Source organism: Odontomachus brunneus, unplaced genomic scaffold (assembly GCF_010583005.1).
Source record: "Odontomachus brunneus isolate Ranch 3 - 2012 unplaced genomic scaffold, Obru_v1 Obru_scaffold_026, whole genome shotgun sequence".
In the NCBI taxonomy this organism is placed as follows: domain Eukaryota; kingdom Metazoa; phylum Arthropoda; class Insecta; order Hymenoptera; family Formicidae; genus Odontomachus; species Odontomachus brunneus.
In genome coordinates this window covers 728,545-753,403 of record NW_022639476.1, presented here as the reverse complement: position 1 = coordinate 753,403, position 24,859 = coordinate 728,545, and the positions used below count along the sequence as shown (strand labels likewise).

The following is a 24,859-nucleotide window of genomic DNA, read 5'->3' as shown; positions in this document are numbered from 1 at the left end:
TCTCTCTCTCTCTCTCTCTCTCTCTCTCTCTCTCTCTCTCTCTCTCTCTCTCTCTCTCTCTCTCTCTTCATGTTTCCAGTAAAATTTTATTCAGGAAAATTTCGAAAGGAACAAAACGGTAAAGTGAAGGTATCAATGCTGGACTATCTAATTTTGGACGTTTTTATGGTTTTATATTAGTCCTCAAATACAAATACATTTATTCTTTTAATATAGAATATGCATACATATGTTTTATATTGAAAATGAGACTTTATTATTTTTTCGAATCTGAGATTCAAAGATCTTCGGGTTCTCCAAAAATTGAAGTGTCGAATCCCGAATTAAGTTCGCAAGAAAATCAGTCAAACAGACACGTACTTTGCAGCAATCTAGATCCCTCTCGAAAATTTGACAATCAATAAATCAGTACTTCTCAACTGCAATTTGACGACTTAACCTGAGATGATTGTGCCTAATTATATATCTAAATATTAATTATTTCGGATAATTTTGTTATTAAATAGGTTAATCTTTGTATTCATCGTTTTTTTTTTTTTCTTTTCTTATTCAATTTGAATTTGAATTTAGTCCTGAATCCGAATATCTTATCATGATCTGAGCTCGATGTCCAAATAGTATGATTTTAAGATTTCAGATCGGAACTGATCTTAGATATCTGAATACTTAGAAGAGCTCTGATTGAAAGTTTAAATATCTACATCTGTAAAAATTAAAGCAAAAAGAATGTCCAGGATTAAGAACCTGAACAGACATTGGTATATTTTTATCTACCAAAAGAAAGGAAAGGGGAAAATAATACTATGATACTATGATAAATCTGAGACGCGACCTGAGACATCAGATTGAAGACTGCGGCTACTCTATTATTTAGATTAACCTTCGGGCTCGCAAATTCGCAAGCTTGCTCGTCGCAATTGCGCGATTTGGTCACGGCAGGTTCAAAGGTGAATTATATGTTATTATGTTAATCAGATCCCTTTCTTCCTGCACTTTACAGTGCGTGGGAGGCTATCTATGTTGTAGGGAGCTCTGCCCTCAAAAGTAATCTCAGGTTACGTAGTAAGAAAAATAACAAGTAACGCGACACACATTCGTGTCCGCCCGCTTCGTGCGCGGAGTTCTATCTTTGTACATTCGCGATCGCGGAAGTTCGCGTTCGTCAAAGGCGACGACTTCATTCGCCGTGTATTACGATCGCTCTGACGAGCGCGACGCGCGCTATTAAGAGCGTTATTATGAGACTCGCGTCGAAGACCTTTCAGAGACGCTCGCGTCAACGTCGGTTAACTAATCGCGCTTAACCGAGTTTCTGCGTTAGCTGAGAAGCGGGCGGGAGTAAGTCCCGAACCTTATTCCCGTAAGGTCTCCAGATCGTATCGTAATCGAGTAGGGAAGCAACCACCAGCTGAATTATTAATATTTCCATCGCCGCACATAGTGGTCCAGAATCTTGAAGCTTGAATCTTGAATCTTTTAGCACGAAAAAGGTGAAATTTTGATTATTTTATTCAAAATATTTTGATTATTTTATGAGTTATTATAGACATTCTAAAGTATCATAAATTGCAAAATTTTAAGGATAATATTAATCTACAATGTCGTACATTATAAGAAAACTTTATTTCTATTCTCTACGACTATTAAGGTTTATATTAGTAATTATTATTTGAAACTCGTCTGCAGCGAGATAACTAGATTTGAATTCAGAATTAGATAAGATGTTTTTTAGCTGAATCGCGCGGTTACAGATAGAAATATATAATTATAATTTAACTATTTGTTGAAATACTTGCTGAAATAAAAAAATCTATTTATAAAACGAAAAAAGAATATCAATGAAAATTTATTTAAAGGAACTTTTATCAAGTCATATGACATACTTGTTATTTGATTATATATTCTAGTTATATGAATATTTAACGTTATATTCCAAAACATATAGTTGCAAAACATATATTCCAAAACATAGTTGCAAAACAAAATAGATGATAAAAAATAATGTTAACAAATATCTTCAATTATTTTGTATTGGAAAGCTAAATTGCATCACTGTATGCGCAAAATTATTACTTTCCAACGCAAGTTGGGCTAGCTTTCTCAATTGTTGGTCGTTGGATATGATTGCACGTTAAATTTGTCAAGAGAGTTTTCTTGCGTGACAAATGAGAAATTAACTTCAAGTTTCATATTCTCGGAAACGCACCCCTTGTCTCAGAACACTCGGTGGGAACGTTGTTGCAGAATTTTGCTTGCAGCCCGAATGCTGCGATTTGAAGGATGCACTGAAAGAAATTATTCGATAAGAAATTAACAAACAAATATTTCCGATCAAAATATTTTGTATCCGACCAGGAAACATCCGATTAGAAATATCGGTTCTTGATTTTTTATCGGTTTATCTGATGAAATGCCATTACAATTGGAAATATTCGATTAAATTTAATCGGATATCCTGATCAGATAAAAAAATTCACCGGTATTTAGGTCGGAAATATCCGTTTGTTAATTTTTTATCGGATAATTTCTCTCACAAGTAACACTATTCAAGTATCGCACGTCGATCTTCTTGAAACTTTGCATACATGTAGTACAATCGAAAAACAGTAGACACGTATTTTTTTATTTTGCCTAACAAGGCATTTTAAGGTTAGAAAACGCATTCAAAAATTTAACCATGAAATTAAAATTTAACTCTATAGCACCATGATAACTAATGCTACTCTTGAGCGTCATTCTTTTACAGCTTTTACGACATTATTATAATTTCTGATCTTTATTATCATTGTCTGAATGTTTCTGAAGTCGCTAATTATGATTTTGACATTAGTTTGTAATCGTAATCATGGGTCTAAAAAACTTCTTCGAAACTGACTTTGAATAAAATCTTTGAAATGTGCGATTTCGGTCCGCCATTTTAAATCTTGCAAAACTAATGTCAAAATCATAATTAGCGACTTCAGAAACATTCAGATAATGAAATTATAATAAAGTAATGTCGTAAAAACTGTAAAAGAATGACGCTCAGGAGTAGCATTAGTTATCATGGTGCTATAGAGTGTTAAATTTTCGAATGCGTTTTTAAATCTTAAAATGCCTTGTTAGCCAAAATAAAAAAATACGTGTCTAATATTTTTCGATGTACTACATGTGTGCAAAGTTTCAAGAAGATCGGCGTGTGGCACTTGGGTAGTGTTACTTGTCAGTGTGAGATTGGTAGCCAGACGATGTTAGTTAACCGAAATTGTCGATGCATCTCGTCTTGGGACGGACGGAAAGACAAAGAGACAGAGAGAGAGAGAAGGAGGGTAGGAGGGAGGGAAAGGGTCGATGCTACGTCTCGTCCTTCGAGATCATAATTGGATTTCGCTTCGCTGCTTCCCGGTGTACACGGTGGCGAGAGACGTGCATGCGTAGTAATTTATGCCTCGCCCGTCGTTGTCCAACTTGCTAAAACATTAAACGGAGAGACGTGTCGCGGACTGGACACATCTCAGTCGAAAGGATCAGCGCGTTTACGTGCACGCGCATCCGCGAGTCAACTTTGATGAAACAGAGTAGGCGGTACGTCTGAACTGAATGTCCCGATTGTGGGGGAAGATTTCCAGTAAACACGCGGCACTCTACCTGTCTCTGGTATACCTCGGTATTTGACGAGATCCGAGCAAGGGTACTGAGAACTGGTGAGTGCTGCAACGAGTGTTGGCTTACTGGGCATTTTCCCCTACTTGTATATTCCGTTTGACCGTTCCGGCACCGGCTTATTCTTCATGACTCTTGCAGGAGTCTGTACTGAGAGAAATTATTTGGCAAGAAATCATCGAACGGACATCTCCGATCGAGATCTGATCAATCTTTATATCCAATCAGGAAACGTGAAGGAAACGTTCGATGAGAAATATCGGTTCTTAATATTCCGATTAGTTTATCCGACGAAATGTCATTATGATCGGAGATACCCGATTAAATTGAATCGGTTATTCTGATCGGGGGGATGCAAAAATCGACCTGAATATCGGAAATGTCCGTTTGATGATTTCCTCGTTTGATTTCTTTTATCAACTAATTTCTCCCTCAGTATAGTTTGTCCGCAACCCGTTCCCTGGCGACTCGAGCCTGTTATTACAGCGATTCCCTTCACGGTGCGAAGAAACGCGGTTAATTTCGAGCACGGTAGCTCTCAGGGCTCTCAGAATCTAATTAACATCGAGAAGTGAGAGAGCCTCTTCCCGACCTCGACCGATAAAAAGTCTCACGCAGCCGGAATCGACGCGATGTTTTTACAGAGAGAAAAAGAGAGGAAGACAGAGAAGGAGATGAATGGAGAGGAGAGGAGAGAGAAGGAGAATGTCAGAGAACGTTTTTCTTTCGGGCAACCACAACCGTGAAAATTCGAGAAATTTGACCGTGTCGCGTCAGCTGTACTGAAAGAATCCGTTTCGGTCGCCGCTAATTAGCCTCCGCAAGGAAGTTCTCCCCCTCGCCGACGACACGCTCGGCCGATCTATTTCGCAACGGGCGACCTTGCCGTTATTTTCGCCATCGATATTATGACGTCGTTATCATTTGCGTGGCGCGGCGTCCGCGGAGGCTGGCGGAGCGGAAGTGATAACGTCAGAACCATTCGATCGTCCGCAAACCAGTGAGTCTACCGGACGACGTGGCGCATGAATGTCAACAAGTCGGCCGGAAGCATTTGTCCATCTCCTTCCGTGTCGTCCGAATGTCGCCGATCGTTAACCAAACGGCGAGCATCGCTGAGAACCCGATCAAGGCCCAGTTCCGCGACTTACTCACTCCAGCCGGAGTTTGACTCGTTAAAAGCCTGTCTGGACAAATAGTCGCATTATTCATATGCACAAGGAAATGAACCAATCATGATCCGTGTAGCAAAAGAACGCCTCTTATATTAGACACATCTTGCACATCATTAGATTAGTCAATTTCCTCGTGCGTATGAATAATGCGACCGTGCAAGTTTGTCTGGAATAACTCAGTAATAACGCTGTAGCTCGCAGGGAAAAAATTGGTCGTCTGTTTACATCATTAGGTCTGCTTGTTTTCGATGAACTTTGCACTAGTGCAATAAGTTAAAGAAAGTATACTTTCTTTCGCTCCCACTTTTTATTGCAGTACTTTGTGAAGCTATGAATAGTTCATTATTTTGCCTTTTACAATCATGTCACCACCGTCAACGCGGAGTTCTCGGCTGACTGATTAGGAGCCTTAAGTTTACCGATCGAAAGCTCGCCCGCTCAAAGACCTAATTTGAGATATGAATATATATACTTTTGCCTCGTTTTATGAGCTCTTTATTAGATAATTTTTTATGCAATTAATTATATCTTATACACAATTCAATAAGACGTAGTAAGATCGTTATTACCGATCATAGTCACGGCAGTAATCGTCACAAGTGTAATTCAGCAATGTTTAACATATCCTCTATATTCCTCAAGGCTGCGAACTTCGGATTTTCTCATTCTTGATACCGCGAAGAACGTCGCGACGAAAAATCAAACCGTCATCCTCACAATAGTCAAATTAACATAATCATTTTCTCATAGAATATTACAACATTAATATTCTTGGTTATATTATTAGTCTATAATCAAGACTAATATAGTCAAATTAATGCATTAGACATTTTTTCATATATAACCAACAATATTGATATTCTTACTTATATATGAGAAAATGATTGTATTAATTTGACTATATTTGTCTTGATTTAAAACTAATTTATCTTTGTTCAAGCTCGTATAATCTCATTTGAACATTAAGCTTATTTTTAAAATGTCAACAATAAAAATATTCTTCAAAATATTCTTTTTTATGTGTAGTATGCTCTTTCGCGATCAGGTTTTCGCTGAGGAAGATTTTATTAAGTGGATAAAAAGGCGTATCTCGTTGTCTTGGCGTGTTAATTTCTCGCTCGATGGACCTTGTATAAAAGGGGAAAATTATAGTGCAGCAAAAATGAGAGAGAGAGAGAGTCATTTTCCTCGCGTTTGTTTCGAAACATCGAGACGTAAGTAGTTTTTTTTTAAGCAAAGCGAAAGAAGGTGCATATGTATACGATATAGTAAATTAGATTAATAACGTGCTTGATATTAATGACAGTGTCCAAGTCGCAAACGACCAGCTATATCACGTGTACCTGAGAACGTATATTTGAGAAAACAGGATGCGAGGAGCAGAACGAGCGATAGAAGCGCACGACGTTTGCATTCGCAATCGCTCGGTCGAGGGAAAAAGTTCACCGTTCTCATAAAAGTTTCGTCCCTTCCGAAAGCCACGACGCGACGTCAGTGATTTTATGGATATCCGCAGCGTGTTATTTCAGGAAAAAAGGGATCCCAACGGGCTCTGACGTAATTTTACTCATTTTTATACGTCATACACCGAGAGATACGACAAAAGGTGCATCAATAATGGCCCGATGCGATTCTCCCTCTCTTAATTTTCACTCGCGCTCGTTGCTTCTGGTTATTTGAGGAATTTCGTTAACAGTCGCCAATTCAATCGCTAATTGGAGCTTAATACGCAACTCGCACACACGCAATATACCGACAGCGCGGGGTTAGATGGACCAATTGACCGAGCAATTAATTAATTGATATACGCAGCTGAGCTGCTGTTTCAATTGTGTACGTAACACCTGATAAAGGATCGATATCGATATTTTGGATCGAGCAAAACATTTTGGTCCTAATGGCCTTTTGTATACTCGATCCATGATGCACCTTGCGCGCGATTTCCTTGTGTTACGTTTCTACTTCGATGAGACGCGATTGCGAAGCAGCTTCAGACAACTCACGTAAAATGAAATCAACCCTTATAGAAAAATCATACTAAGAATCATTAATAATTACTTATTATCCAGTATTTTTAATATTGAAAATAAGTAATTATCAATGATTCTTAGTATGATATTTCTATAAGGGAATTCACAGCAAAATATTTATTTTCATGAAGTTCCGAATTTCGATTCATTCATGCAGTAAATCTCTGCACGGCGGGAATGCACTGCTCTTTAAACGGACTTTTTGAAGCTAGAGATATGCGAATTATTCGAATTCTAATTGAATAGAATCAAATGAGATTCTATTCAATTAGGACATCCTTGATTCCGCATATCTGTTTGAAACCTCCCTGAACTTTCCACCGCGATATAAGACTCAAGAGCCATTTAGGCACACACTCGTCAACAAGTTGCTAACGGGTGCTTCATGCTTTCTCGGTACGGAGATACCTTCCTGCGCTATCCTGAATACTTTTTCAACGACAATAGACGCTGTTAGCAAGGGGACCTCATTCACTCGGAAATTGATGGCTTAAAAGCGACGCGACAAGAGTAATGTCGACAAATACTCTCTAAATTTCCTAGAATGAAATTTTACTCGAAAAGTAGAGTGACAGCCGAGTCACTCGAATTCAAGTGACTTTTTATTCACACATGGTGGATTATTTTTACTCTGAATCGTCGAATAAATAATTTTATCAGAACTTGAAGAGTAAATCTTGAAGAGTAGATTAAGAACCTACAATTCTAATTTACAATTTTAATTAAAAACATTCATTTTTATGAATTATAAATTAGTGAATGTTCTTCCATTATAAGTGAGACTTCGCTCCAAGAAATTTTAAGAACAAGTTACGACAATTCAAGACGCTTTTTGATAAAAGAAATCCGAATGATACTTTGCGGATAATCGATGAATGGAAATCGAATCATCGGCCACATTTTGAGTTAAACTTTCAAATTTATAAATAAATTATAAATGAATAAATTTCTTTTCACTCATTATGAGTGAGACTTCACTCGAAGAAATTTAAAAAGAAGCTGACGATAATTGAAAACTTTTTTTTTTATAAGAAGGTAAACGGACTGATAAGAGTCGGACGCTATTATAAGAGCATGACAATTATTATTTAGTAATTGTTCAAATAGAAAAGAATATGTCTAAAAACGAGTTTTTTAAAAAGTTCTTTATAGTCTCAGAGTTCTATTTAGTCTCAGAGCCTTATTTTGGTCTTGTTTTTATTAAAAAAAAAGAAAAGAAAAAAACTCCGGATAATAATTTTGCGCGGTGATCATGGCCGATGGCTCGACTTCCGCTCGCCGATCGTCCGCGACGTCCGGTCGTCTAGGATGATTTCTCCACGACCCCGAGCCTGCGATCCAACACGCGAGAGTGGCTCCAAAGTGGTGGTGGTGGTGGCTACTTTGGATCGCGCGTTCGCGCTATTGCAGACGTCGCATTATTTTGTAGTGGTCGCCATTGAGGCGCTTTTTATGGTGGCCCCTATCACGCGCGCACACCTTTATGTCGCGGCTGAATGGACAAGGCGAGCGGCAGCCGCCTCCTCTATGAGATAATAGGCCCCGAGGCCGTGCCCGTGCCATTCAGGCCCCGACCCGGCTCCATCGAAACGCGAGAGATCGAGAAGCGAGAGGCGAGGGCGGACATCGCCGTGGCCTGCAGTCATGCTCACCATACAGAACGAGTGAGTACACCCTTTCCGGAAACACCTAGTCGCACTCGTCGGGGAAAGTGGGGGTGCGCGATCGGCGGCCACCCTTCCGTCGGCCCGGTGAAAAGCGGTTACGCGGCCCGTCGGCCAAAAGCATGGGAACGTCGTTAATCGATCGCACGGGAGGCCGCGCGCGAAACAGTGCTCTCCGGTCTTAGCGTTGATGCCGATGCAGGAGAAACGACGAATGCCACACATCCAATCCAGGAAATTGGTCTATTGTTGGTTACCTTGTTATCACTCATCATCGTCATCTTTATTACACGGAAAAACAAATTTCGTATGACTGAAGGAGGACCGGACGAAAGACTCGCTGACAAGAAATAATATCTCTGCACGCAGAGAGTTTAAAGATTACTATAGAGCTTTGTAATCGAAGAACATATCGATATTCTATCGTAATTGACTGCCCTTTCGTCTCATATGTGCTGCTCACGGTTTCTGTAACTGAAATGTGCGATTAAAAAATTTGCTGTATCTCTAGCGAAATTTGTTATATCTTATTACGTTTCTCAGCAAGACGAGCATTACTGACAGACTATTCCTGTAATATTGAAAACATAGCAAAATTGAACAAAATTTATATGAAATAGAATTATTTTCTCCGTGTGCGATCGAACACTCAGCGACATTCGTCTAAACACTCAGCTGCGTCAAAGCTCGGTTAAGATAACCGAAAACAATTGGCTGAGTGGAAACCTTTTACGGAAATCTTTCTGTTTCTACAACCCCGAGTTCTTCATCCGGTCCCTAAGTAATAGAAAATTCAGTTACTCTAACGGAGTTGTTTTCCCGTGTATTATTATAATTGAACAGCGCATTCGTCGCGCGATGATAGAGAAGTAAACGAGCCACCATCAGATAGACTCTGATTCTAAACGCAGTTATTCCAAATGTGCGACAAGCAGAGCAGCGACAGCTGCGTTCCGCGTTTCTCCGATCGTACCCTGCTTTTCCCTAGCCGCGTATTCACGGTCGCTTAGCCGGGATACCGGTCTTCGTCGTCGGTCGCGAGCCTCGCCACTGCTTCTTGGCGGACACAGAGCTTCCCACCGGCTTCTGGCTTGCTTGCTAATGGCTGCATGGTTGATCCGCCGTGTACAAGTGAGTATAAGCCGTGTATGTGCGTTTCAGAGAGTGAGTGTGCCTCAGTTGTACTGTTGTATTTTTGACAGTTGTACTGTGCGTATTTCATTGCGAAGTAGTTCTCGTTCGACGGGAGGGATCGCGACGAGTTTCGCAAATTTTTCAGAATTTGGACGTTGGAGCTTCTCGGATTTTTCTCTTGTTTAATCTCCCAGTAGTCGCGGCCCATCTAACAAGTAACACTACCCAAGTGCCACACGCCAATCTTCGCACACGAAACTTTGCACACATGTAATACATCGAAAAAAACATTAGACACGTATTTTTTTATTTTGCCTAACAAGGCATTTTAAGGTTAGAAAACGCATTCGAAAATTTAACACTCTATAGCACAATGATAACTAACGCTATTCCTGAACGTCATTCTTTTATAGCTTTTACGACATTACTCTATTATAATTTTTGATCTTTATTATCATTGTCTGAATGTTTCTGAAGTCGCTAATTATGATTTTGACATTAGTTTGTAATCGTAATCATGGGTCTAATAAACTTCTTCGAAACTGACTTTGAATAAAATTTTTGAAATATGCGATTTCGGTCCGCCATTTTAAATCTCGCAAAACTAAAATCATAATTAGTGACTTCAGAAACATTCAGACAATGAAATTATAATAGAGTAATGTCGTAAAAGCTGTAAAAGAATGACGCTCAGGAGTAGCATTAGTTATCATGGTGCTATAGAGTGTTAAATTTTCGAACGCGTTTTCCAACCTTAAAATGCCTTGTCAGCCAAAATAAAAAAATACGTGTCTAATGTTTTTTGATGTACTACATGTATGCAAAGTTTCAAGAAGATCGGCGTGTGGCACTTGGGTAGTGTTACTTGTAAAAGGTACTGAGCGACTTCGTCTCGGCATAAAGTAGGGGTTAAAATAAAACGCGTTATATTTTTCCTATCTTCCGGTCAAGAATAACTATCTAAAATTGCGGAGAATGATACAAAACTATTTTTTTAGAGTGTCGTTCTTTCCTTTTAATTAATAAAATGTTCAATGAAATTTTCATTTCTATCCCACAAAGACTCGCGACTAGCGGAAAGCAGAAGAAAGACATTTATTCGATGTTAAATAAAATTCAAGGGACAGCAGCAGCTACCTTGAACTCAGAAGGAAGCGTTTCGTAATTTTTTTTCTATCGCTTCTCTCACATAAATACATGATGAACGCCTCGCTAACCTGCCCCGGGGTCTCTCCTACCTCTTCGTCGAGGAGAGACCACAACGTTGAGCTGATCGAAGGCTTCCTGTGTCCTTAGACCGCTAGAACAAAACCTATTCTATATCGTGGCTTTGCAGAGCGGAGCTTAGTATCGCGAACAACACTTAAAGTGCACGGCGAGTTTGGCGAGTAGCTTAGGTTTTTACAGCCACAATCAAGCCGCGAACCGCAATACCGTTGTTAAATTGTAAGCATTACACTACCTGCGTCGAAGTTAGTTCGCTGAGCTGTGCATGCATGCGTGGATGAACTACACGCGTAGCAATTAATTTCCGTATGCGCGAGGAAGGGAGTCGTGTAGGATTTTCCGATAAAACAACCTTCAGCGATAGTGCGAATAATTCCATGCGCGCGGGAGGGGGTTAATTAATCCTCCCTGTGAACGAGGCGCTACATACACACACACACACACATACACACGTTACGCGACAAACGAGCTCGAGATTTCGCCTCTATCACGGGAGGATATGATTTTGCAGCGCGTATGGACAGCGACAACTAGGCTGTTTTCAGTTTCCTAACGCTAATCCCAGCCACTCAATATCGAAAAGCAGCTTCCGACAGCTTTACGGCGATTTGCATTGTCGAACAGCTTTGCGGATCGTGGCGAGTCGTTATTGCTCGCGATAAGCTTCACATGCGGAAAGGGTCGCCCGTGATCGTTTTAATGATAGCCTCCGATTCCGTGGTGATATTTCGAGATACACGCGATATCGGCGGTTAACAGAAAACGCCTTTCGATTCGGGAGGAAAATTATACTAATCAGGCAATAATGTAAAATACGAGAACTTAATCCTTAATCGTTGGTTCTGTATTAACTTTTTATAATGTAATGCATCTAATCTCTGGCGCCCTCTGTGTGAATATATAATATATATTATATATATATATATATATATATAAAATATATATCATATATTAAATATGCATTTAAACGTGTATTTTTATTACGCATACACAAAATTCATCAAAATACTCATGTTTTTGCGTTCAAAGCTGCTTTGATCGCATATTTATTTTATTCTCATTGAAGTTTGCACATGTGTGTGTGTTTGTGTATGCGCGCGCATGTGCGTGTCCCGATTTTACGTCAAATTGCGATGTAGAATGCGTTAATATATTAATTTGAAGCTCTGCATGACAACCTTTTGCACATATTTCATTTTCATAACTTATTTATTTAGTAAATTTCAGCAATTCGAATTTTCGCTCGGAATGCGTTTCAATAAAGTTAGAAATACAGCGTGTCGCTGAAACACGCACGAACGAGCTGAATGAATGATCAAAAATATTCGCTTTGTAATCGCATCACATTGGTCCGTCTTCTCTTCGACAGCGAGTTTATTCTGTCGCCCATATCGTGTGACATTTTGTCCCAGATTGTCGTGCGCACAGGGTGTCCCGGAAATTTGGAACTTTTGCATTTGATTCGTGTCGTGCCTCTCGATCCATTTAGCGAAGCAAATACGAGTCCTAATTGTTCAGATTTTTGGAGGCATCGCAAGAAGAATATCGCGGATATTTTGCGTGATACGAGAAGAAGGACTCGCGGATACTCGTCCGGATCCTCCGCGGATCCTCAGATTTTCAATTCTCATCCTGACTCTCCGGGATCTTTTCACTTCCTCTCTTTTCTTCCTCCCGGTTTTTCTTCCCGCAAATTCCTGGATCTCCGGTTACTCGACTCATTAACGACGCGAATGCATCTCTCGCATCGTCGAGGATGTTCCCACGATATTCGAACGACGGTCGCCGCGAAATTCGAGACACATTTATAGCAGTTTCGAGCCCCGTGCACAGATGCGCCAGACGCATCGATTCGCTCACTCGCTCACTCACACATGCGGGATCCACGTGTTTGCGATCCCTAAACAAGATATCGTTCTATCGTTAAGCGAGTCATTAAAAAGTATGCATGAAAGCAGAAATGGTTGGATTCCGTAGCTTGCCAAGCTTGCCGGATAATTTTATAGATTTCAGTAATTGCAGTAAATTATTTCACACTTCGAGCTAATTGAGATTAGCAGGAGAAATTTTGTCTAAAAAGGAAAAAGAAAATTATCGCGTATAAAGAGTGTAGATATTATCTCAGTTCTTGCCACGAATCATTTTAGCCAGCTTAAATCTGCGAGACAAGTTTCGCCGATTTTACCGAAAGGGAATAAAGAAAATCGTATAGAGGTGTTGCTCCAAACTGATCTAGCAAGAAAGAACTTGTTTTGGGGCCAACGACTTCATAATTCATCCACCCCAAAGAGAGTGACTATGGGGAATCTCGCGGAGCGTGGAGAATAATGCATCTTCTATTTTTATCTTATACATTTTCGATTTCGTCTGATCGATAAAAGTTGCTATAAGTTTCGGCAGGAGGTTGACATCACCGGCGATAACGCAATGTAACGCAATGCGAGGGCATAGTAGACGAAGACGCCGCTGCTGCAATTAACTGCCTGCACAGCCGGGTGGCCGACCACCCTTCTCTTGCCTTCGCGGGCGGGGGTGGTGGCGGCGGCGGCGGCGACGCGCCATTAGATTATGCATCGATGACGTTGTAGTGCCAGTTTATTATCATGTTACTACGCACAGTGGCGAAGGGTATAGAGGGCGGTGCACATTGTGGCGAACAATTCTCGTGGCCTGGGGTCGGTTATCGGGGTGACTCGAGGGACATTCCTGAGACTGCGGCAAACGACGCGGATTCGCCCCAGGCTTCACGGTATATTCCGGAATTTTTGAGATAACCGAGAGAAGAGAGAAAGAAGGGAAAGAGAGACACGCAGCCGTGGTCTTTAGCTCTCTGCACTCAATACTGCATCATACTCAAATGCGGTAAATTAAAAAGCCTTTGCTTTTATCTCTTATGAATATATCAGAAAGAAAGAAATATAAAGATTGAAAATGAATTACAATCAAGGTTAAAGTAGGTTAAATGCATATCTTTGTGTCAATGTTGCAATTCTTTTGCAACAAGTAACTACAAGTAGCCAACTTCCATTTGTCTTTAGCTAATTTATTTGTAGTCACGAATAACCGCGTGCAGAGAACTAAGATACAAAAATCCGAGTATCCAGAGAAATTGATAGCTGAACAAGCTGGAAATTTGAATTTTAATATCCGCACTATTGGCTCTTTCGTCCTTTCATATCTTTGTAATTTGGAAATTTACACGGGGCAGTATACGAAACGATAAGAGGACAACGGAATGAGAACAAGGAACAGATCAAATCTTTTATAGATTGTCGAAGTCAAGAAGACTTACCTAGAAGTGAAAAAAAGGGTGTGCAGTATATGGCTTATCGATCAGTTTCTCAGACATTAGGCGCCTTTTTTCCACCCCGACGCGAAATTAATACCGCCGCACCAATTTCGGAAGTTTCCTCCACGTCGACCCACGTTGACGAGAGCGGTGGAAGAATATCGGCCGGTTATTAATTTTTCCGTCTTGATGTATAGGGCGCTCGCGCAATCGCACAATCAGATGCTATTCAACGGTCGCGAATGCTGCGGCTTGATCAGCTTTTGACTTCAGCCCGCCTTGAGATCGACATCAAAGACACGACAGAGAGTCAAAGACACACCACAGGCTTTATTATGCGCGCGATCGCTTAACTTTCTTTCCTCCTCGTCTCGCGTGAATTCCGCGGATAACGAGACGAGAGAAACGGAGCACGGTCGCGAAAGCGCGATTTTTTTCATCTCACCACCCTCCTCGAGAACCCTCCCGACCATGGAATCGGCACTCCCTCTCGTTGCATTTGCGAGAACACGGAAGACGTCTCTCGAGTCGAGAGCGGAATCGAGAATTCTAGGCAGGGGATAATCCGCGGTGTGGATTGAAGAGAAAAGATAACTATAGATTAAAAAAGATCATGCTAAACTAAACAGGCTCGCGTATTTGTACCCTGCAATCAGACTGCAATTACACTTTTTTATACCCGCAATTGCGAGAGATGCCCCCGAACAATCGACGCACCCTCTCCGTCGCGCGACGTGCTCGAGCAGTAAAGCATCTCCACGCTCGTCGCGTTTAATTACAGGGCTCCGCGGGCTTGTTATATCCGGCAGCTTGTCATTATTATTGCGAAAGTGCTCGGACATGCGAGGCGACGTGTCGTCGACAAGTCGGAGATAAAAGCTTGCCTCTCGTCGAACAATCCACCGTGCCACAATCGGCTTGATGATAGATTTTTAATCGAATTCCTCTCTCTCTCTTTCTCTCGCAGAAGTTGAATTCCGAGATTATGCGAGCGTTATATCGAAGCGTTGCTTGTAAATCCGTCGATTCGCCTGTGTATACGCATGTGTGTGTATATATTTCTATATGTGTTGTATGCAAGCGCATGTGTGCGAGCGAATTGTGTCAAATGAAATTCTTGGAGCGTCGGTCTTCGGATTCTTCGATTCTCCAAGATCCGAGCGCTTGGGCTCTCGTATTCGCGGGATCACGCGAATTTTTCGGGGCTCTGAGAGAGCGTCACGGCGAATTTCCTGTTTCATTTCGTTCTGCAATAAGTCAGGATTCTCGAGACACCCTGCGCACAGCGCGCACCTATCGGGTAAACAAAGTGCCCTTCGGCTTTTTCCGATAAGCCGCCGCGCGACTCGGAGAGAAAACGACAGACTGATACTAATACGTCTCATTTCCACGGCGTGTCCTTCCAGCATGTCGCCGCGCAACGGCTCTTGCGTGGCGGAGGTGAGTTCCGTGAGGAGCCTCTCATCGGATGACGTCTCGGCGACTAAGGCGAACCGGAAGAAATCGTGCTGGGCTCGCGCGACCGACCCGGCCCACCGTCGCGGCCGGCGAATCCAGCTGTTGCAGATGCTGGTGCTGCCCTTCATACCGATCCTTGCCCTGATCGTGCAGACCGCCAATACCCTTCACGACATCCTGATCTATCGCCAGGAGGTATCCGACATAGAGTCACAGGTGAGCTTTGGTCGATATATTCTGTAATAATTGAAAGCTCAAGCGTAAAAGTTCACTCTGCGTGTAAACATATATGAGACAAGTCAGAAATTCTCCGTGTTTTTTGTTTGTTGACATAAACTCTCATGCTTGAGCACCCAATTGATTGTACGACACGATTATTGGATCTGCATCCTTGCTCTTCAAATCTCTCGGAGTGAAGTTTCGCTCGAAAAATGGAGCGGTCACCGAGTCACTCGAATGATTTTTTACATACGTTTCACTCCAAGAAATTTAGAGAGTGTCAGACTTAAGCAATCCTGGCCCTGCGTTGTTGCGTGTTGGGCATTAAATAATTAAGCTTATCTTTGACTAAAACAACCGATAAATTACTAATCAAATTTAATCATTCGTGATGTACAGAATCGCAAATAATTTTATTTATTGATGATATTAATTATTAATTCGACTCTCATGTGATGAATTATATCCTGATTTATAATTTATTTCACATGAAACGACTAAATTATTCGCAATTACATATACGTCGGTTCATTAAGGTCTTGAATACTAATTTGCCGATCATTTTAAACAAAGAAAGTTTCAATTCGTCACTACCCAACACTGTGTCGGGGCGTTTACCTTGACGAAGGACGCCGCCCGAAACGATCTTCAGCGCGAAGTAGCTTCGAGTCCGCGCGAGAGTTCCTCGGAAGAATATAGTGCGTCGAAGTGATTCGTCGGGCGACAGCGACGGGGGGAATGAAGGCCTGATAGATAGCGTCCTCCGTGAATCTCATTTCGGAAACTTCGGTTTTACGAAGTAGTTCGGAGGGTTGCCCGAAGTTACACACGTGCACACGCTCGCGCACACGGGCGTGCGTTGCGCCCTGATAATTATGTAAAGAGTGCAATTAGGCTGGGCTGGTATAATTCAGCCGGAGGGGTGATCGATCGTCGGCGGTTCGTACACGAAGGTAACGAGAGAGGGATGAGCAAATACACCGCACCTACGCCTGCCCGTCTCCGAATAGAGCGCGTCGCGCCATAATCGAGACGCTTCTACTTAAACTGCGAGCGAGTGCCCGAACGATTAATTTCCGCGAACCCCCCTCCTCCTCCTCCTCCTCCTCCTCCTCCTCCTGTTCTTCCTCGTTCCCAAATTTCACATGTGAGTCTAGAGCCGGGAGGAAAGGAGGGATTTCTCGCGCATGAAACGGTAATGTTTGTTCAGTTAACGACTTCGCGAAATGAAACAGATGGATGAAAACGCGGTTTATGGTAGTATATGGTACACGAATAGGTAAATAATGTTTCGCGGGTAAATAACGTTTGATGTTTTTGGCTTGTTGCGTTTTGCGAGTTGGAGCGAGTTGGATTCTACTTTCGTGAGGTCGGTCGATCTCGCGAAATACTCTCCGCTCGGAGCCGCGTCGCGTCGCCGAAGACACGCACCGGCTGTGAGAAAATGCCGACCGATTTCTGTCCACGACAACAACGACAATGTCGTCATCTTGAAATGCCGCGGTGATTACCACGTTAGATAATACATGAGAACATCGGTGAGAGCCTTGAACGTGAACGACATATATGCATCGTGCATTTCCAATTCGTACAGTTTTGTCCGATGACGTCAACTCGCGCATCTGTAGTGCGACTGAGGCTACAGCTGGTGTTGCGCGAGGCCATTGTTAATGAAAACGTCGGGTGCTCGTTGGAAATCGCCAGGTGTCTTCGGCGACGCGACGCGGCTCCGAGCGGAGAGTATTTCGCGAGATCGACCGACCTCACGAAAGTAGAATCCAACTCGCTCCAACTCGCAAAACGCAACAAGCCAAAAACATCAAACGTTATTTACCCGCGAAACATTATTTACCTATTCGTGTACCATATACTACCATAAACCGCGTTTTCATCCATCTGTTTCATTTCGCGAAGTCGTTGTTAACTGAACAAACATTACCGTTTCATGCGCGAGAAATCCCTCCTTTCCTCCCGGCTCTAGACTCACATGTGAAATTTGGGAACGAGGAAGAACAGGAGGAGGAGGAGGAGGAGGAGGAGGAGGAGGGGGGTTCGCGGTTCGATTCGATTTCCGATCGACGCAGTGGCAGCATCGGCAGCGTCCGGCCGGGAAAAGAAATTACGTTATGGCCGTTCGCGCGACGAGCCGGCTATTTTTATTTTATTCTCTCACGCACGTTCGGATTATCGACTCGTATGCACGTCGCCGTCGCCCTTTGCTACTTCGAGACGAGCGCGCGCGTGTGCAGGGGATGATGAAATAAAATAAGAAAACGATGCGAGGGGGAACAGTGACGTAACTGGTGGTTAGCCTCCCCTGGCAGAGAGGAAACGCTCGTTTCAGGAAATTGCACAACAGATTTCGTGAATTTCCGAAGTTCCCCTCTTTTTCTTACTAACGACTGTTGAGTGATAAGTGAAAATAGAACGTACATAAGTTATTGTTTTGATGCGAACAAAAGTGACGTAACAGGTGTTTAGCTTTCCTTGGTAGGGAAACTTTGTTTCGGCAAACTGTGCAACGAATTTCGTGAATGTTAGAACATCTCTCTCTTTTTTTTCCTGACTGTTATTATAAGTTACGTGAGAATAGAACGCGTGAACGTTGTTTTATTGAAACAAAAATATCATAACTTGTGTTTAGTTTCTCTCGCCAAGGGAATTTCGTTTTAGGAAACTGCACAATGGATTTCGTGAATTTCTCAGAAACTCCCCTCTTCTTTTTACTAACAATTATTAGGAGATATGTGAAAGTAAGACACGTGGGGGCATTATTTCGTTTCGTTCTCTGCGGGAAAGTGCGAACAACGCGAATAGAGATGTTCGCGATTGTGTAAACCGTGCTAATTCTCACCCCATAATTCAACAACGCGCCGCCGCTTCCTTAATTCACGTCACTTCGAGAGTTCACAAAGTTTGTCAAGGTCAATTTTGAATCGTGCATGGCTTTCGTCTCGGATGTAAATTATTATCGCGTCGCTCGTCCCTCGTGCCTTTGGCGGTGAGAAAATTTCCATGCTCTGCCTAACAACCGGCCTCCCCCATCTGACAAGGGTATTAGAACGCAATGCTCACCGGGGGTAGAAGGGTGGATCAAATCGAAATTCATCGCGACGGGGTGTAACGCTGGAACGCGGTCTTCGATCTCGAGTTACTGTTTGACGAGCGTCGAGAGAATGGATGCCATTGTCGTCGATGTCGGATGTTTGTTCGTGGTCGTTCTCGCTCGTAGACCAGTGCGAGTGTTTCGCATACGTCGATGCACCCTGCTCTGCTCGACACACCCTCTGCAATTTAGCACACCGCGAGGAAGCTTGGAAATTTTCTTGTTCTTTTGGCGGTGAAGCTCGGCCAAGAACACGGCAAGTCTGGAAACCTATCGCCGAATCCCGAGCGCGATCCCGCTCCGACCGAATCCTCCACTTCGACCGCACTCAATGAAAATTTCTCCCTGGGAACCGCACGCACTCGTGTGGACACGAATCTCGCCAAATCCGAAAGGAAAAACAAGTTTCTGACTAGTTGTATCGATAGATGTCGACGTATAGAAAATGCAGAGATTCAAGGCAGTGTATTCCTCTATACGGAAAAAAATATATATTGTTAAATTAGCACGACAGTGACACAAGTAAATGCATTTTGGAAGAGGAAAACGGGATTTATGGTTCTCGCGAACCAAACTCGTTCTTGAATCCTTGAAAATCAGAAGTTCTGTTTCCTTCACTCAAAACACGTTTCATGTCATTGCCACGTTGATGCAATCGATCATTTTTTCGCATGCGTTAAATGAGTAAAAATAAACGTGACAGTTATCCTCGAGATCCGAGAATGCTGCTACTTCTCAAGAACGACTCTACACACAGAAAAATATTATTTTCTCTCTCTACTAAGAAAAGCACTTTTTCGATTTGTTTCCCTTCATTTTCAAGTAATTTCAAGTAATGGTTATTTTCAACATACGATATTTTCTTGATAATAGACTCAGTAAAATGTATTCGTCACAAATTAAAAAAAAAACTCTTTATCGTGTACTCAAAAGAAGTATCTATTTTTTTTATTAAAATATGGGTTCTCTGTGTCTAACAAGCAAACCAAATTTTTCTTTTAATTTGATATTCTCGATTGAAGCGCTACACTTAGTAGAATTTGGGATATATTTTGAATAAATTTGCTGCTCATGATGAACTTAAAATAGATTTTCGAGTATGTAAATACTTGAATACAGTATGTACTTTTCTTTGTTTGATATCATAATCGTGCACACAAAATATCTTGAACGCGTCTCACGCACACTTTGTGATCGATTTGGAAAAATCGATAATCATTCGCGACGTGTCTCGATCCGTTTACCCTCGCATCAAGAACCGTTATGATTACTCGACGATTGTGTACACAAGTATGTTATTGTTTCCAAGGCCGCGTGACCTTCGGCGACCATGCTCGAGAGCACCATTACCTGTATATTCCACCTTCTCCATATCATAATATTAACGTTATTCATGTTCTTCAAACATTTAACCATCCTCCTGACATTAGAACGCGCTTCGCCTGGAAGCTTGAATCGAACGTAAGCTCGTCCTGGTCTTATCCGTCCGATCCTTCTGGCAACTTTGCCGTGACGACGACGATAGCCGGTGTACGACTTCAAATCTGGCTCCAGAAACGCTCGGATGCAAGCTCACCCAGCTTAAAAAGTTCACGCTGCTCAAGCCTCGGAGGCGGATTATTTCGTTGTTGTATACGAGCGCTTTGTTAGCCGAGAGAGCTTTGCTCCGAGCGAGGAACTTTCTATTATAGTTTCGTGATGGTTCGCGATGCAGGTGAGAAGTGTGTACGGGCGCTTTTGCGTTTTCCCGTTTAACCGTAGGGTACAAAATCTCCACGGTAACGGTGACTTTCGGCGAGTGGGCGCTTCTGTTGAAGCGGGAGCTCGACGCGCCCCGACGGAATACGTAATTGCGATCGTCGCGCAGTTTCACGGCTGCTCTAATTATCTTGAAGAGAACACCGAGGATCGTAAGGCGATCTCGTCGCCGACTATCATTAATGTAATATTAATTGCTCGCGTCGCGAGCTAGCGGATCGGAAATGGAAACAAGGGCGGTCAAGCGCGTTCTTAAATTTTACGAGATCTCCCGATGACGACAAGCGAGGAATTCGGGAATTGGATGTTGCCCCGCCAATTTTTCAGACGGTTCAGATTAACCCTTTGCAGTTCTCTCCAAGACGCGTTTCGGCTTTTACACAGAGAGAATTTAATAGCAAAAATCACGATGGAATTTGGTAGGAACGCTGGTTTACATTTAGATCTAGAACCCGAAGAAAAAAATTCATCGTGGGATTTCTCGAGTTTTGTGAGAAACCTCGGATCGCCCTTGGAGAAGCGCAAACAGATTGGAGAAAGCGGGTCGGCTAGAAATGCTCCTTGTCGTTCGTCCTGCTTTCCGAGCGAAACGATTGAACGAGTTTCAAGGATGGCCACAGCCATTTAGATACTCGGATGTCTCGAGTGATCACTCCGTGTTTACTCCGAACGAATGCTCGGTCTGCACTCGAAGCTGTCCACACTCTGATGCTTTCCGTGCCTCACAATTAGTCCTTGTCTCCTGGTGGAAATTCCGACAGAGTACACCGGCTATTATTCCTGTCCAAGGTAATTCGAGCGACTACTTACCTTGTAGAGACAAAAGGGCTCGCAGGATGATCGGCGCTAGGCGAGATCACGAGGCAAGGCGTTGCTCGTATAGCCGGACAAACGGTGTGTGTCTCGTTAAACCGGACTTGGATCGATTTCCATTTTGCCTCTGCTTACGGAGAGATTAACAACGTCGTCATCCTGGTGATTGCAGGTTACGATAGCCACGGATCTCGGCAAGATAGTCACCAGGATGCAGCTGGAGCGATCCGAGGTGGCCTTCTTCATTTACACCAACGGCAACACTCTAAGGTATGGCTTCCTTCTTATCCTCTTAATTTCTTCCTATGGAATTCCACTCGACAAGCACAGCCGAGTTACACGAATGACTTTTCACACGCACAGAGTGAATTCTTCCACTCTGAATTATTGTAGGGAATTCAAAGAGTACAAACAACGATAACGAAGTCAGATCTTTCAACGTCGATAACGAAGTTGGATCGATGAAACTCGGTGATACGGTGATACCAATTTAATCTGCTTTTATTCTTGTTGTTATTTTTTTATGTTATTTTTATTTCTCAGATACTCACCGCGCGTTCAATTATCGCTCTATCGAAGCGTTTTAAAATCCCGTTGATCCGACCACGTGATCGTGCTCGAGCGATGTAATGCGTTTTTTTCCTCGATCGAGCGTAACTCTCCGGTCGCATTTCGCGTGATGAAAACGAATGGTCTCCCGATTCTTTCTATTGGGACGCAATGCGCGAATGCGACGTGTTTCCGCATAACAAACGCTTCATGAAACAGCCGGAAATAACCGTGAGTATCTATTGAAAGACTTTAGTGACTTAAAAAAAAAAGAAGAAGCGGTCTTGCTTCAGATTTTGTTAGCGACACACTCTGCAATTTCTCAACGCGTTATCGTGCGCGTAATCCTATCTTGACGAATCCATCCATCTCTGTCTCTGTTTCCTTCTCCATTAATCTGTTCTATGACATGTAAACAGGTCAAACTTGACTCAGAGATTCTCCATAACGGATCAGGACCTTCACAATATGAGCACCTGGCCTCTGGTCTCCGTGCCTAGAGATGAGAGCAAGACGCAGGCATACGACGTGGTCAGCAAGGAAGCCTTCCAGGCACGTTTGGGGGATTTCAGGTATCAAATAGCTATCAAATCAAAAATCAACCTAAGTTCACGAAAATATGTCGACGGACGTATATGAATAATCGTGCTCACGAGTAAAATCTTGGGAATCAGCGGTTGTCATATACTCAAAAAAAATATATATGATGGTAGCTATATAAGAGGGGTAACTATACGAGTTTCAAATAGAACCAGCGTAGTTTAATAAATTGTACATAGTTTAATAAAACATTTTCTGATTGTTGCAACTAAAGCTGAATGGTTAGGAGAACTATAGTTGTAGTCATTCAGCTTTAATTGCAATATATAACTACAAAAAATAATTTATCAAATTATATGCATTGATTCTACATATAAAACTTGTACAATTGTCACTTATATATATGTCCTTATCACGTACTTTTTTCACAGTATGAACATAAATTTGTCATAGAAGGAAAGACAATAGTGTCTCTCTCTCATTGCAAATTTGCGTAGCAGAATACGAGACGCTGTTGAGAATGAAATTTCATGACCGCGGTCGTTGATGTTTTCTCTCCTCTTCCTTGCTTCTTTTCTCTTCTCTCTCTCTCTCTCTCTCTCTCTCTCTCTCTCTCTCTGTATCTCTCGCAGTATACTCTGTACACTCTATGCGCAACAATCTTTACCTGATTAACTTAAAAGCCTCCCGACGCAGATCCGCGTGGTAATTACACAATAATTATACCGCGGTGTGGGAGGCGACGCTTCGCAGACGTAATTATTAAGACAAATTGCGGCTCTGCGCGAACGGTATCGCTTTGAGCGTTAGTACCGGCGGTTAATTCTCGTGTTAGCTTTACCCCTTTTCTGCGCGACTATACTCGCTCGTATGGAAAGTTACGGCGGAAGCTCGAGCCGTTCCCTCGAGCCCTCGTCTCCTCGACACTTGTTGAATTTCCATTCAGACTACGAGTGGGGAATTCTCCTCCCTCTCTCACTTCGACCTCCTCCTCCCTCTCTCTCTTTCTTTCTTTCTTTCTTTCTTGCATCTTTTTGCATATCTTTAGTATCTCTTTAGCATTTTTCTTGTTTAATACATGCATCTATATGTGCATTTCGAGCGTAATACTTGCATTTCATTTTATGTACATTATGCGTTCATCATGTGTTTCTTTTACATTGATTCGGCGAATAATCTGCACTATACGCGTTTATTTTAGTCATCTTAATATGTTTTTTCACTGCGCACCCTTTTCCTCCTACTTTCAGTTTCCCGATCATATTATTGTTTTTGTGATTAAAACACGTTCTTAGACAAATAAGTTCATCTTGATTCTTTACTCAATATATTATTCAATATGTCACGATTCAATACGTTTCTAGTTTTGTACAAGCGGACTCTGCCACTCTAAATGTGAAAATAAACTCTACTCCCCCTCTCTCTCTCTCTCTCTCTCTTTCTCTCTCTCTCTCTATCTATCTTTCTGTTTCCCTCTTCCGCGGTCTCGTTTCTCACCAGCAAATACTCGCGCGGACATCGGTCTCTCGAATCGGTCTCTGAGAACAGCGGTTCCCAAGTATCTCAGTTTGACACCGCTCTTTACACTTGATCGAGGACTCGATGTGAAAAGGAAAAAAAGAAAAACGTTACAACTGTCAAGAGCAAAAGCCGACGTTTTTCATGTCTGTTTTGCGCGAAATTGAAGTCGCGAATAGCTTTCTTTATTTTCTCTCCGTTTATTTTATTTTTTTTCCCTTTTATTAGTCGGACGGTCGTCCAGGTTTTTCTCCAGCTTATTGCAAAAGGCTAAACGAATCTTGCGAGGTCACGAGATGCTCTCGTGCGAGCTCTCGGGAGAAGCTGATGGTTTATTTTATTTCGTGTTTATACGTACCACACATATACCTCCGTGCACACGCACGGATACATGTGTACGCGAAAGTATCGGAATTCCTTATGTGGGCGGCTGAATTCGATAATAGGAGGTGTGCCGCGCGGCGCATCGGCGGACGATATTTCATCGTTAATGCCGGACATGCATCGTACAGCTCGCATGGGAGGACCCTGGAGGATAGTGTATCAAGTGGTGCATCAAACGTAAGATAACGCGTCGCGATGCGAGGTCGCGCGCGTTGGAGGTCGTATTTTCTCGCGAAGGAAATAACACGATCGCAGGGAGACGGAAGTCTAGCCACCTCTGCGATGTACCACAGGGAGGAAAGAGAAAGGGAGAGAGAGAGAGAGAGAGAGAGAGAGAGAGAGAGAGAGAGAGA

General features: G+C 42.4%; 1 protein-coding gene across 2 annotated transcripts in view; it reads left to right on the top strand.

Annotated features, from left to right (window-relative positions):
• Positions 1-24,859, top strand: part of LOC116842587 (receptor-type guanylate cyclase daf-11) — a 44,413-nt gene that overhangs the window by 4,941 nt on the left and 14,613 nt on the right. Inside the window, exons 6-9 of one of the 2 annotated variants that reach the window (XM_032811996.1) lie at positions 8,277-8,511; positions 15,568-15,835; positions 21,688-21,785; positions 22,484-22,636. In XM_032811996.1, coding sequence (XP_032667887.1) covers positions 8,492-8,511; positions 15,568-15,835; positions 21,688-21,785; positions 22,484-22,636 — 539 coding nt within the window. In that variant the 5' untranslated portion in view covers positions 8,277-8,491. The remainder of the gene's footprint in view (positions 1-8,276; positions 8,512-15,567; positions 15,836-21,687; positions 21,786-22,483; positions 22,637-24,859) is intronic. The other variant, XM_032811997.1, reaches the window with a different exon arrangement.